Source organism: Silurus aristotelis (genome assembly GCF_946808225.1).
Source record: "Silurus aristotelis genome assembly, chromosome: 1".
NCBI lineage: Eukaryota > Metazoa > Chordata > Actinopteri > Siluriformes > Siluridae > Silurus > Silurus aristotelis.
The window spans coordinates 25,814,335-25,828,363 of NC_139574.1; the positions used below are offsets into that span (position 1 = coordinate 25,814,335).

The window sequence follows — 14,029 nt, forward strand, 5'->3', positions numbered from 1 at the left end:
TTTTCTCGCTGCAGAAATGTATCCTAACAACAAATTGGCACTTTCCACTGTCCATCAATCTGGATCAGGTGTTGCACTTTTTTTTTTGTTTTTTTATAAAACTTCGAACAGCAGTCAGGCTGCGGTTTATGTAAAAAAAAAATGTGTCCTTCTGATAATAAAGCAAAACTAAATTCATTACTGCTTAATAGACAGAGGACAATGACCTTGTGGGTGAGATTCTCCTTCTGTAGTTGAGACTGTCTGAGTTTCTTTAGCAGAACAAGGCGAGCCTCCTCTAGTCTTAGTTCCTCTCTTAAAGCTTTAATCACTCGTTGCCGCTCAGCTATACTCTTCCCCTGCAACACCGACACACACATACACACAATAATGCAGACACGCAAAAACAAAGAGATGTGAAAACACAGCACAGATTTTCTCCTCACTGCCTCTTTACCTTGAACATGTCCAGGTTTACAGGCTTCACTTTCTCCTCTCTGCCTGCTCCTTTGGGACTTGATGCCTCGTTGTCAGATAAAACGATCACGTCCGGAGAAGGAGTGTGACGCTCTCTGTCCACTACACTGAAGTCATACATAATATCAAATGGCCAAACATGAAATGGAAAGATAACAGGCATGCTGACATACGTTAACATGTATATTCATATGGATTTTTCATTTTAAGAATATTTAAATGTTTTGTGGTAGTATGTCAGCTGATTGTCACATTTACATTTGTTCATATGGCAGACTTTTTTTTTTCTTTTTTTTTTTACAAGGTGGCATGCAATTAAGACAGGATATAATCTAAGCATCAGTGGCTTTCTGTCAGTCCTGGGACACAATCATCCAATTACTTTTTTTTAAATACGTTACAGGAAAGCTGAATGTGGTAAACATTAATTATACAGATTTTTGTGGCAACAACTGCATTTCAGTTAGTACTTGTATATTAGTAGAGTAGTATACAATAGCAGACATTAGTATGACAACTGACATGAATCCCAGTCTTACAACCATAATGCAGATCCTGTTGTATTAAACCTGTATATGTAATACATTAGGCTAGAGTTTTTGTATATTACCTGTATGACACACAACACAAACTGACCAGACTCTCTCTCCCTCACCTCCTCTTGGCACTCATATCCACTGGCTCATCGCTGATGTTCTCTTTCCCGCTGCGCCCCATAAGAGAGTGGGACACAGCTGGCGTCCTCAGGCTGCCGTTCAGCTTCTCCTCGTAAGCAGTGTAGCTCTGTAACGCAGCATGGCTGCTGGCTCCAGAGGCTCGGAGATCCCCCAGTGCGCCAGAGCCGCTCTCCAGGCTACTCAGGTCCTTACGTTTGAGCAGTGCGAGCATTTTCAGTCTCTCCATGGCCTCATGACCCTCCATTTTCAGCCTTTTGGACAGCATGTCATCATGAGCTCGGCTGCGCTCTTCTGCTGGCTCTAGGCCTCGCTTTAGCAGGTTCAGCCGCAATGCCTCCTCACTCATACGGTCCATTCTGGAGATGAAAATGCATATACACAAAAAAATATATAGAGCTTTTAAAAGGGGCTCATGCAAAACAAAGTTAAGCACCATAATATGTCATGAATACAACAATATGAAAACTGAAGTGAACTCAGAAATCAGCTTGTCTCATCACTCCATTAAAACATATACTGTATATTATTTCAAACATATTCCATGTTTGTTTTTTTGTAAGAAAACAGCCAGACTGTTTTTGTAATTTTTTTTTAGTACTGAACAAATGTTACATTCTACTACCTAGCATGTGTTAGGACATGCTTTTTGCCTTTTGCCTGCAGGCAATAATCTTCTTTATCACAGAAAACGTGGTATATACTTTTACCTATATACTCTCCAATCATGCCAATTCAAATTGCTGTCCATTTCACTTCCGTCATCTTCTTGATTTAAACAATACCGGGCCATCTGGAGATGTTGGATCATTCCTTAAAACATATGTTATGGGACATTTAACATAAAATCTGGCAATCTGACAAAGACACACACTTTCTGCTCTGAGTCTATCTAATTCAAAGCACTTTATCACTGATCAGTAAAGGAAGAAGTTTCAGTTTGTGCTTTTTCAACACTTCACAGCATCACTTTGCTTCCTAAAAGCCAGTGTAGAGCACTTTAAGACAATGATCACAGACGGACTCACTTGTTTAAAGCTAATCAAATGTCCAATCTGCTACTAAATTCAATTTAATTTGATCTGCAGTTCTTTTAGTGATAGACATTGCTACAAAACATCTTCTCAGAAATCCAGTGGCACATTCAGATCCCAGAAGTGGCAGTGGCCAAAAGAAAACTTGCAAAAAAAAAGGAAACCTATCCAGGGTGACACTACATTGTGGGATTATAAATCATTACAACATACAAGTGTAGATGTGGAAAGATAAACATTACTTCATGACTGGAATGTTCCTCATGTTAATATTGTGCTGAGAACAGTATTTATGATTACTGGAACAGTTCTGTTATTGTTTATTATTATTATTATTATTATTATTATTATATCATCAAATGAAGCAACGGTTAGTATTAAGGGAAACCATGTGGTATTATCCAAAGAATAAAATTCACAAGCAAAGAAAACTTCATGAAGACATACAGCATCAGGATGAATTAAGCAGGTCTGGAAACTAAAAGCAATAACAGTGTGTCTTTAAGCTGGCATGCAGTCTGGTATTTGATTGGATCCCAATGACTCTGGACATTTCACAGTTGTCTGGAATAGTAGTAAAGACAGATTTGGCAATTAAGGCACAAGGCGATGAACTGTTCAAATGTAATAAAACTAACTATGAAATCCACAAACAAGTGCAAACCACAGCAGCATTTAAAAGATGTAGTGGCAAATAGAGAATTTCTGAAACCATTTGAATGGTTTTCTTTCCAAAAGTCTAAGTGCATTCCAAACTCCAGATTACTCACTTATTCCAAAAAAGTCAACTATTATTACTCTGGATCTCCACCTACACCGGCTATCCATCTCAAGGCAAAACCCCCCACAAAACTGACCATACAGCCCTGTCCTTATACACCCACCTAAACAACTTCTATAGACTCCCACCTAAAGGTCTTCGAATGGGTTCTGCTCATTGTTCCTTACACCCACCTCTCCTCAGTGGGTGGCAGATCATTCAGTTGAGGCGCTATAAACCTTAGATATCACTAATAATAGACCTAACTAAAAATTCTTGACCGACCCTCCCCCCCTCTCCCCTCCCATATGTGCGTGTTCAGAAATCTCTTTCCCATCATGCATCAGAATAGAGAAAAACTTGATCTCTGTGATTTTGACTGTGGCAAAATTGTTTGGTACCAGGCAGGTTAGTTTAAGTATTCCTACAACTGCTTATCTCCTGGGATTTTTTACACACAAGTATCACTAGAGTTTACTCAGAATAATGCAACAAAGAAATAACATCCAGTTAGAGGAGGTTCTGTGGGTGGAAATGGCTTATTAATGAGAGAAGACAATAGAGAATTGCCATAATGTTTAGATCTGACAAAAAAAACGTGACTAACTCAAATTATTACTCTAAACTACGGTGATGAACAAAAAAGGCTTATCAGAATGCACAACATATCAAATCTTGGGATAGATGGGCTACAACACCTGAATACCACTTTGGGTTCCACTTCTATCTACCAAGATCAAAAAAGCTGAGACTGTAGTGGACACTGAATAAAAACAACAGTTAAAGACTGGGAAAAAGTAGCCAGAACTGATTATTCTTGGTTTCTGCTGATATCTGTCAACAGTCCGGGATGGTTTAGGTGGTGTTATGTTGTGGGGAATGTTTTCTTAGCAAACTTTGGGCCGGTTTATATTGATCAATCAATCAAATCAATCATCATTCAAATGTCACAGACTGAGTATTGTATTGTTGCTGAATATGTGCGTTCCTTAATGGCTCAATTCTAATGAGTTAATTGTTTTTCATTAACCTTCCCAGTCACCGGATCTGAATCCAACAGAACACCATTGAGATGTGATAGAATGGGAGATTTGCAGAATGAAAGTTGCTGCTTCTCATGGTAGGGGATGCCACAGCCGAACACTGAACCACAAATTTGATTTGGCAAAGTCCTAACCAGGCTTGGGACCAACACTGAGAGTAAACTGGCTTGTGTAACCCTCGGTGGCTGGGTTGGTTCCTGGCCTGGGAATCGAACCAGGGTCACAGCAGTGAGATGGCAGAATCCCACCCTGGAATAATTCTCAATATGGAAATTCACTTAAAAAATCTGCAGGAATTGTGTGATGTAATCATGTCAACATGTACCAGAAACTCAAAGGAATGTTTCATCTTGTAAAATCCATGCAACATAGTACTAAGGCTGTTTTAAGAGAAAAGCAAGTCCCTACCCAGCACTACTATAGTGTTCCTAATAAAGTGCCTGATGTGTGTTTAACTAATAAACATTATCCGAATATTGAGAGGCATTTTGACCATTTCACGTTTGATGTTGACGAACTGTTTCAAAAGCACCTTTGAGCCAAATGATAACATTTAAACTACTAAAATGTCATTTGAAGCAATTTTCAAAGAGAGAATTTTACTCTCCTAACACATCATGATGAAACATCCTTATCGTTTATAGCGTGTTAATCCTTAACACAAAATCATGACCCTTCAACCACCCAAAGAGGAACCTTTTGTCTACGAGTGAATTTTCATCTGAGGCTGTTCCTCTTCTTCTTTGCAGTATGTACTGCAAAGATAAAGGCAAAACATCACATTTTCTTAGTACGCTACATACAAAGCCTACTGCTCGCTTTACCACTTGTACATTTATATATGCAGTGAGAACTGGATGCTTATGGAGGCAGTGACGCCGCACTGATCCACAGGTTCTGAGATCACAGAAGCAAACAGGAAAAGCACTTCGGAAAGAAAAAGATGGAGGTAAAACTTAGACTGTGAACAATGGGGGGAAAAAAGAAGGTGGGACTTCCCAACCCTCAGGGAAAAAAAGTAAGCATTCAGAACAGCCTTTAGTAGATCTGCATGATGCAACATCTTCAAATGTGATATTGTTACCAAAGGGTTCATCTTATCCGTTTTTGTAAAAGAAAATCACTGTGTCAGTCTCCCCAAAGTCTGTTTAATTTTTTCCTCCTTCAACTAATCAGCTTCCTACTTTCCTGCCCAACACACACACCATAATTGTACACAGAGCTGCATATGTGTCCACACACACACACACACACACACACACACACACACACACACACACACACACACACACACACACACACAGCACTGGGCTCTCTGCCAGTCAACACAGTCCTTGTACGCCTCCAGCAGCTCTCACATGGCAGGAAAACGGAGGTGTTAAGATGGAGGTATGGTAAGCGACAAGATCAGACACACAAACACACACACGCACACACACACACACACACGTCCATTTACCCTCTTGTAAACACAACCACCATCTCCTCAGCAGACCAGAGCTCGAAAATGAATACACCACCCACGAATGAAAAATAAATACATGCATTCTGTGATGTGTAAAGTGTGTGTAAAGATGAAAGCATGTTAAACAGGAACACAAACAAACCTTATACACTTATATATGCATGAATTAGCCATCTCTCCTGATCTTCAGTCATTCAGAGTTGGAAAGTAGAGTCGCTATCCAGCTAAGGCAATTAAATATGTGCAAAGTGTGTGTGTGTGTATGTGTGTGTGGTTGGAATTAAAGAAAGAAGTACAGCTAAAGACTGATTAAGCTTTAAAAGTCAGATTGCACGAGTCTGAATTACATTACTGCTATAGACACACACACAAAGAAACATCCACACGGAAGCCTAAGTCATGCCAATGTGTGTAGATCCTTTGTTAGCCTTATACTCCCCCCTCCCCTTGCATACACACACACACACACACACACACACACACACACACACACACACACACACACACACACACACACACACACACACACACACACTTACTTTTGCGCTCTTTCACTCCATCTCACTTCCCACTCTTTTCCCCCCACATACGCTTTCTTACTCTCTTACACACACAATTACACACAAACATCCCAAAGTAGTTATTTATTTATTTTTATTTTTTTAAATGCCAGCAGAGTGGCACAAATCCAGCGACTGTTCCTCAGTCAGTGGCACACATGTGTAGCAATACCTCTTGCTGCCCCTCCCCCATCCCACAATCCTCTCCGCTCACTCCGCATCTGGCTGCCAATCAATCTGCTGTACTGTACTGGGCAGTTTGGGCCCAATGAACCCAACCCCCATCTTTTTTTTTTTTTTTTTTTTGTGTGACAGAGGCTCACACACACACACCTCCCCTCAGTCATGTTTCCAAATAATCTCTTAGCATTCTGATCAAAGAGTTGTTGGTTGTGTCCAACTCCGTTTCTTCATAGGACACAGCAGAAATGTGGACTAAAGATCTCAGTGCTTATGTTCGATTCAAACACAATGAATGTTCAATCACACAAAGTTTAGTGTTAGATTTGTTCAAGCATTTTGATCATATTCATTACATTTTGGGAGGGGTTAAGAAAGACATTTAAGCTATTAATGAGCAAATCTTAAATATGACAAACAGTATTTATACACTTTCTAGTCATAGTGACTGATATTTAAACAGCAAACGTACGTGTGTTCTCTGGACAGTACAGGCTAGCTCTTGGTTCACTGGACAATGCGTTATTGTACTGCAGACAGATCGGCCGGGAACCCATGAGGACAACATGCCCAAGAAGAAGCCAGTATAAACTTTAAAGTTATTAAGAAAAGACCATTAGGAGAGAATGAAAAGGAAGAATAAGAGACAGTAGAGATAAAAGGACAAAAAAGCATTAGATAGACAGATCAAAAGAATACGGACAGCTCACCATGGCACCCATATAAACATCCCATTCCAAAGGTATGACATTTTTATGATCAATAAATTGTGTGCCCTTAAGGTCCAAATATGGTCATAAGCGTGAGGTGTCCGCAAACCTTTGGTCATATAATTAATAGATAGATAGATAGATAGATAGATAGATAGATAGATAGATAGATAGATAGATAGATAGATAGATAGATAGATAGATAGATAGATAGATAGATAGATAGATAGATAGATAGATAGATAGATAGATAGATAGATAGATAGATAGATAGATAGATAGACAGATTTTCATGATCACAAAACAGAAATCGCAAGCAGTATTTTAAAGTAAAGCAGTGATATGGCACACAACTACAATTGAATAATATCATATACTGAACATCGGTGCCTTGGCTATAACACACTCCAGTGCCCTGGTCAAATCTGCTTGGCTGCTGAGACACAGGTTTGCTTTCCAGCCATATGCCCTGAGCTGCCCGAAGCCCCAAGGTTTTAATTAACTCTGCACTCACTGGAAGACTGAGATTCCTCTCTTAGGCAAGATACCATAACGATAAACGATTTACTTTTTCCTCTAAATACATTTCAGCATTTCACAGAGTTAGGTGACCCATTTAAATAAGCAAGATGTGAAGACCTGTAACACACAACAATCATGGCAGAGTAAAATATATACGTGGACATCCTACTCACACATTATTATAAATGAGTTGATTCGTTCTATTAAATTAAAGCTTAGACACAAATATACATGTGTGTAATTGTATTCAATATAACAGGTAGATTAAAGTCAGACTTAAGCCAGTTAACTAACTTTACTTGACGATGAATAAAGTGGAAAATTGGGGTCAGTGAACTTTGATGACCTTGAGCTTGATATTTACACAATACAGAAAAACAAACAGAAAGGAGAAAGGCTGGATTTGGCACTCAGAAACGTGCAGAATTTACATGAAAATGCAGCAAATAATAAATGACCTTGATTCAGACAGTCATTGTGTTTAAGGGGACTCGCTTTCTCTCTCACTCTCTCTCACACACACAGCACGATTAACCCCCCCCCCCCCCCCAGTGCTCCTTTAAGCTGAGCTATTACATAAAACAGCATTCTTATGACATGGCTGAAGAAAGGCAAAATACTGCACGTGTACAGGAGAGCAAGTCACAGTTAAACACTAAGCACTTCCACAGAGACCCCTGAGGTGCCACTCCAAATTCACACCGTTCTCCATGTTTAGGTCACGCCAAAGCAGCAGAAACTCCAAAAATTTCATACTTTCATTAACCTTTAACTCAGAAGCGATAAATTGCTGCATGGCAGCCTTTTTAAAAACTACACAATGCTGGCTGAGGAAATAAAAAGGAAAAATAAAGGGAAAGGAACATTGGATTTCAGTGTAGAAATTACTAAAATTCCAGGTCACGGTTTGCTCCAGCCACAGCTGACTATTTTTGGATGCATCAATTCCGAATGATCTGTAGACAAATCTAATAGCGCAAGATGTAATGGCAAAGTGGGGAAGTCAGGACAGTGCATGTGTAATCTAATTACATGATACTGCATGAGCACAAACGGAGATCGGAAAAAAAGACCAGACATCAGACTGGACGCGATCACCAAACGCACTCAGCGAGCCACCAAAATGAAGTGAAGGTCTGGCACGAGTGTCGTTGCCTCCAACTGACAGCACTTCATCCTTATCGCCATTCAGCAACCCACACACACACACACACACACACACACACACACACACACACACACACACACACACACACACACAGCATACTGACAGCCAAGAGAATGGGCACGCTGCTAATTTGTGTAGAGTAGACTCCAAAGCCTGTCTTCTACAAGCTGGAGCAGCAGATCCGCTTCTTTTCTCTCAGTCACTGATGTGTCTATAGCATAGGCTTCTTCCCCAGAGAAGAGCTCACCTTAGGGGGAGGTGGGAGACCAACACACACACACACACACACACACACACACACACATAAGCCACAAAATATACTTTTCTTAGAGGAAGGGAAGACACAGAGGGTCACCTGAGTAGGATGTAATAAGAAGGGAGTAGCCATGTAAATCAGGACAACAGCCGTCATCTATAATGAGAGCGAGAGCTGCTCGTCATGCAGCCTGTGTACGTGTGTGTGTGTGTGTGTCTCAATATTACAACACTTAAGCACAGGTCTTCATCAAACAAGGCAACAACTCGGGGCTCTGGGGGGTTGCCATGGCAACCAGTACATCTATTTTTAGACAGTACCACTAATCAATTTAATTTCTGCAGTAGCCCAAGGCAAACATGGAGGGACAGAGGACTGGCCTTGGACAAAGCGAGACAAAGAGAGATGAACAAAGTCAGCACCAGGACAGGGTTAAGCTTAATACAGAGAGTTCCCTGAAACGAGACAGAGCTTTGTGAAAAAATGCCAAAAACTGCAGACGCCCCATAAGCCTTGAAGTCTAAGCCCTATGCCCATCCCCTCGCTCTCTCTCTCTTTCTCTCACACACACACACACACACACACACACACACACACATACACACACACACACAAAACTATATAAAAGCAAATGTTCAATAAGTGTGTAAAATGATGCTCAAAGAAGCTTGATAATCCCAGCTCATTAACAAACAAAACTCAGCTTCCAATGTCACTCATAGTGCTAAGTGCTAGTTCCTAAAGAGGAATAAACACATTTTACAAATCGATGCCTTGAGAAGACATGGTATTCTGGGGTGTAGCTGTGGCCACTGTGCTCCAAAATTGGCCTCCTGTTTTTAATTAAGTGTGCAAGACAGTGAGAGGGATTAGGACTGATCCCAGACTGTGGAGGGGCGGGCACGAGGAGGGTCATATGATTATCTGTAAGTTTACACTAGAAGAAGGCTGTGTGCGTGTGTGTGTGTTTGTGTGTGTGTGTGTGTGTGTATACCCACAAGCACATTGGAATTGGAACAGCGGTGTGTGTCCTGTATGAGTAATGATTAAATGTGGCAGATTCCAATGACATGAGACACACAGGCTTTAAAAACAAAATAAGCAGGAAACAGTAAGTGAGAGAAAGTAAAGGAGAGAGTGAGAGTGTGTGTGTGAAAGAGAGAGATTCCTCCTGCTTTCCCCTTTAAGACCCTCATATATATTATGGCTATCCATCGATTAAAATATTTAATAGCGACTAATCACAAGATTGTCATGAGTTAACACGTGATTAATCGCAACTTAATTGCACATTTGTATCTGTTCTAAATGTACCTTAAATGAATACATTCTTCAAGTTTTTAATACTCTAATCAACATGGACATGGACAAATATGGACGCTTTATGCAAATGTATGTTAATTATTTGTGGAACCCAATAATCAACATAGAGCATGAAGACTAGACATGCTTCAAAGGTCATAGATATTTTTCAAAAAACTTGTTCATGTCTATTAGACACATGAAAGGAAAAAGAACACAGAAAAACCAGGTTCCCATTACTTCTCTGAGCCAGTTGCCCAAACAGACAAGCCTGTTTACATTTTCAGATGACAGGGTAGCTCGTAAAAATACGGAACGGAACTTTTGCCATGTTTCCACACGGACGGTTTTAATTGCCTGCATCATGGCAGATTTTGGTGCTTGATTTGAGGCTTGGTACATCAGTAAAACAGATGCTTAGTGATTAATTTTTTTTTCTATATCTGAGTAAAGGAAAGGACGTCGTGAGGAAATGTGTTGTGACTCAATTTTTTCTTTCTTTCATTATATTTTTTATAAAAAATGATTCGCTCTTTAATAAAATTAGTACCGATAAAATGCATTTGCGTTAACGTGTTATAAACTCGTTAATTTTGACACACACACACACACACACACACACACACACACACACACACACACACACACACACACACACACACACACACACACACACACACACACACACAATCCAGTTCAGTCCAGTTTCTAACCTCAGAAGAGGGAATTATCCCTCGGCATAGCTATTAGTGGTCAGTACTCCATAGACACATCTCCAAACACTACATGCATGCATATATAGATCTCATCAAACTGGAAATTCAGAAGGTGTAAGCCTGAAATGGCACTTTAAAAGCAATATCAAAAGGTCAACCGATGCATGAATGACTTGAATGAATATGATCAAGAATTACAAAATAAGTCAATTACCAAACATTTCTAATTGATGAAAACAGTTTACATGTTAAACACTCACCATACTGAGACATAGGTTGTGCTTTAGATTCGTCAAATCATATTGTTGAGGTCATGTGTTCTAAAGTGGCAGAGCTACTTCATTGGTTTGATTCAAAATGTGTGCATCACTGCATGGGTTCGTTATTTAAGTATCGCAGGTCTGTTTCTAGGGTACAGTCACACAACCACCTCATGCAGAGTACTCATTGGAAATAAACACAAGAGAAAAGCACATGGTCATAAATACATGCAAGCAGCAGGTTCTGAATGGACTATGTCACATGCAAAACCTAAAAAAAGACAGCTGGTTGGAAGGGGTCAAATCAGCAAATATTCTTTTAAACATGAGAGATCAGTATCTGAAGTCAACTTGGTCATTCCGGATATAAAAAGGTACCGAACTGTACTTTGTCTTCGAATTGGAAGATGTCTTTATTTGTCACATATACAAGAGTAAATTTATTTTCTATATCGCAGCATGAAAGAGAGTTGGGATCAGAGCATGATCAATCATTATATGGCACCAATAGTACACACAGGGTTAAGAGTCTTGCTCAACAGTGGCAGTTTGGCAGTGCTGGGGACTGAAAAGTTTGATCAGTACACCTGAGCCTTAACCTTTGAGGCACCTTCTGATATAAGATCATTCAAGATATAAATGAATGAATTCTGAATGAATCCTGAATGAATCCCATTACAAATCCCATCACAAACAATCAGCTGTTAAGCATCAAAACCATTTTCATTACTTAGTGTGTTTGTGTGCATCATTAAATCATTATCATCACACCAAATAAACCACTGCAAAAACCTATTGGAACCCCGATGCTTAAGTGGTTTCCAGTAAATCCAAGCATGTGGGTGCAGAAGTTGCCAAAGGTGTTCTATTAATCCTTAAATGGTATCCACTAGTTATACCATGCCACCAATACAATTTCACAAAGTACCAGTAGAGACAAACTGCAACCGTTATGGTTTCCTTAAAAACAATACAACAGTAGATCTTTTGTACCATTAACATGTAACTTGATCTATATCTGATCTGTGAGAAACCTACTCAGAGTGTGAGAAACATTAATATAACTTTAAAACATCGTTCGAGAAGTTTCGCAAAAGATAAACCGTTGGCCACCATCAACAAAGAAAAGTTTTTTGCTAACTTTATTATAAAAACCTGCAAAAGAAAAAAAATGGTGCAAGAAAACTACAGTTTAAAATAACAGCACAAAGTGCAGCTCGTGCGTTGCTCATTGTGTGAGGATATATATAATATTTTTCGGGGGTGCTCATGAAGCTTGGGACAAGTTGGGAAACAGTTAAGCACCCAATGAGGATGATTTCAATAACCTCACAAAAGCAAGACCATTCGAGAGGAAATGTCAAATGAGAAATGTCAGAGTCATCACTCCATCTCAGTCTATTAAATGAGGAGGAGGGTGGTGGTGGGTCACTGGGTGCTTGGTGAAAGTGTGTATTATTCAGCAATCTAGCAAAATGTGTAAGGGTTGGGGGGCTGTAGTGTGATTCAGCTGGGTCGGTCTACTGTGCTGAACATCTCCAGCCTCCAGAACTCTGGAGTGTCTCACACAAACATATACACACCCCATATCTAAAACAAACCACAAAACTAAGTGATCTAAGCTGGTAAAAGTGACCTTACGCGCTGTGGGATCTGTGTTACAATTCTCTCTCGGCTGCTACTTTTGCCACTACATTGTGTTTTCTTGAGCAGCACCATCACCGCCGCGCGCTGATAAATAGGACATTACAAGGTAGCCATTTGCATGCTCTCGAAACAAGTTGAGGGCGAACACGTCTCGACTTACGCAAATGGCTGATGGCAGGATCTCTATTTTATCCCACACCAGGAGGTCTCTGCCATCCACAACTCACAGCTACACAAATCACACCACAAAAAAAAAACCAACTTGGTTCCAAAAAATTTAACCGATTACTCGGATGCATTAAATCATTGCTCATGCTGCAGTAGGTTATGTTTACAGTCTCGTCGCGCAGCAGGTAGAAGGCATGATCCTTTTTATTCGTAACCAATCGGAGGCTTTTAACCCCGAGAGACTCAGTTCTCAGCGAGAAACAATAAAAAGCTCATGTCAGCGCAACGACGACTCAGACCGCACGAGAAACCGTCTCTATAAATATATACATATATATATATATATATATATATATATATATATATATATAAAGTGGCAGCTGAAGAACACGCATCACCTATCTCTAAACAAGACCATTACGCGTGTTTACTTTGAACGGGCTCGATCAGTGAACACAAGCACAAATAATAATCATCATAATCATAATCATCATCATCTCACGGTACGGATATGAGAGCGCGAGCGCCGGCGCTGGAATACGATCACGGCTTTCAGCTCGTCGGCACGTCCCTTAATCGGTTGTTTTATTTCAGTGGTGGGGGAGGTCGGAGGGTGAGCTGAGTGCGCGCGGGCCGCGGCTACATCCTCGGTCTCACCTTGGTCGCCTTCACCCCGCAGGTTCCCTCTCGCTCCGGTCTGCTTTTGGGATGCTGAGACGCTGCCGTTACCTCTGGCGACTGATCCCGGCACCGGCGAGCAACACAAAGCCTGTGATTGGGCCCCGGCGCGCGCTCACTCCGCGCGCACACGCCACCGTTGATTGGCCGGCGCCGGTGTCGGTCCTCGCGCTACGGTTCGCTGCCGCGTCGGCGCGGAGGGCGTGGGCGGAGGCAGGGCTGAGGGGGGCGGAGCCACGCGGACGCTCACGGAGAGATGTGAATGGGCTCGGTGTCGTGGGCTAGTGGCCGTAGTGGCTGAAACAGGTCGCGCAGTCGTGTGAATGTGCAGCTCAAGTCGGGCTTCTTTATAGAATTCTACAGATACTTAAAAAATAAAATAAAATACACACTACCTTCATAAACTGAGCTTTAAGTGTATAATTTACAC

At 40.8% G+C, this 14,029-nt stretch overlaps 1 protein-coding gene across 7 annotated transcripts in view; it reads right to left on the bottom strand.

Annotated features, from left to right (window-relative positions):
- Positions 1–13,820, bottom strand: part of LOC310734573 (transcriptional repressor p66-beta-like) — a 22,635-nt gene extending 8,815 nt beyond the window's left edge. Inside the window, exons 1-5 of one of the 7 annotated variants that reach the window (XM_083556720.1) lie at positions 13,579–13,714; positions 1,841–1,943; positions 1,112–1,489; positions 437–563; positions 207–338 (exon numbers count right to left, since the gene is read on the bottom strand). In XM_083556720.1, the coding sequence (XP_083412846.1) occupies positions 207–338; positions 437–563; positions 1,112–1,489; positions 1,841–1,941 (738 nt within the window). In that variant the 5' untranslated portion in view covers positions 1,942–1,943; positions 13,579–13,714. Of the gene's footprint in view, positions 1–206; positions 339–436; positions 564–1,111; positions 1,490–1,840; positions 1,944–5,574; positions 5,840–8,292; positions 8,418–13,423; positions 13,477–13,578 lie in introns of those variants that run through there. The other 6 variants (XM_083556715.1, XM_083556716.1, XM_083556714.1 and 3 more) reach the window with 6 other exon arrangements.
- Between the last annotated feature and the right edge of the window lie 209 nt (positions 13,821–14,029).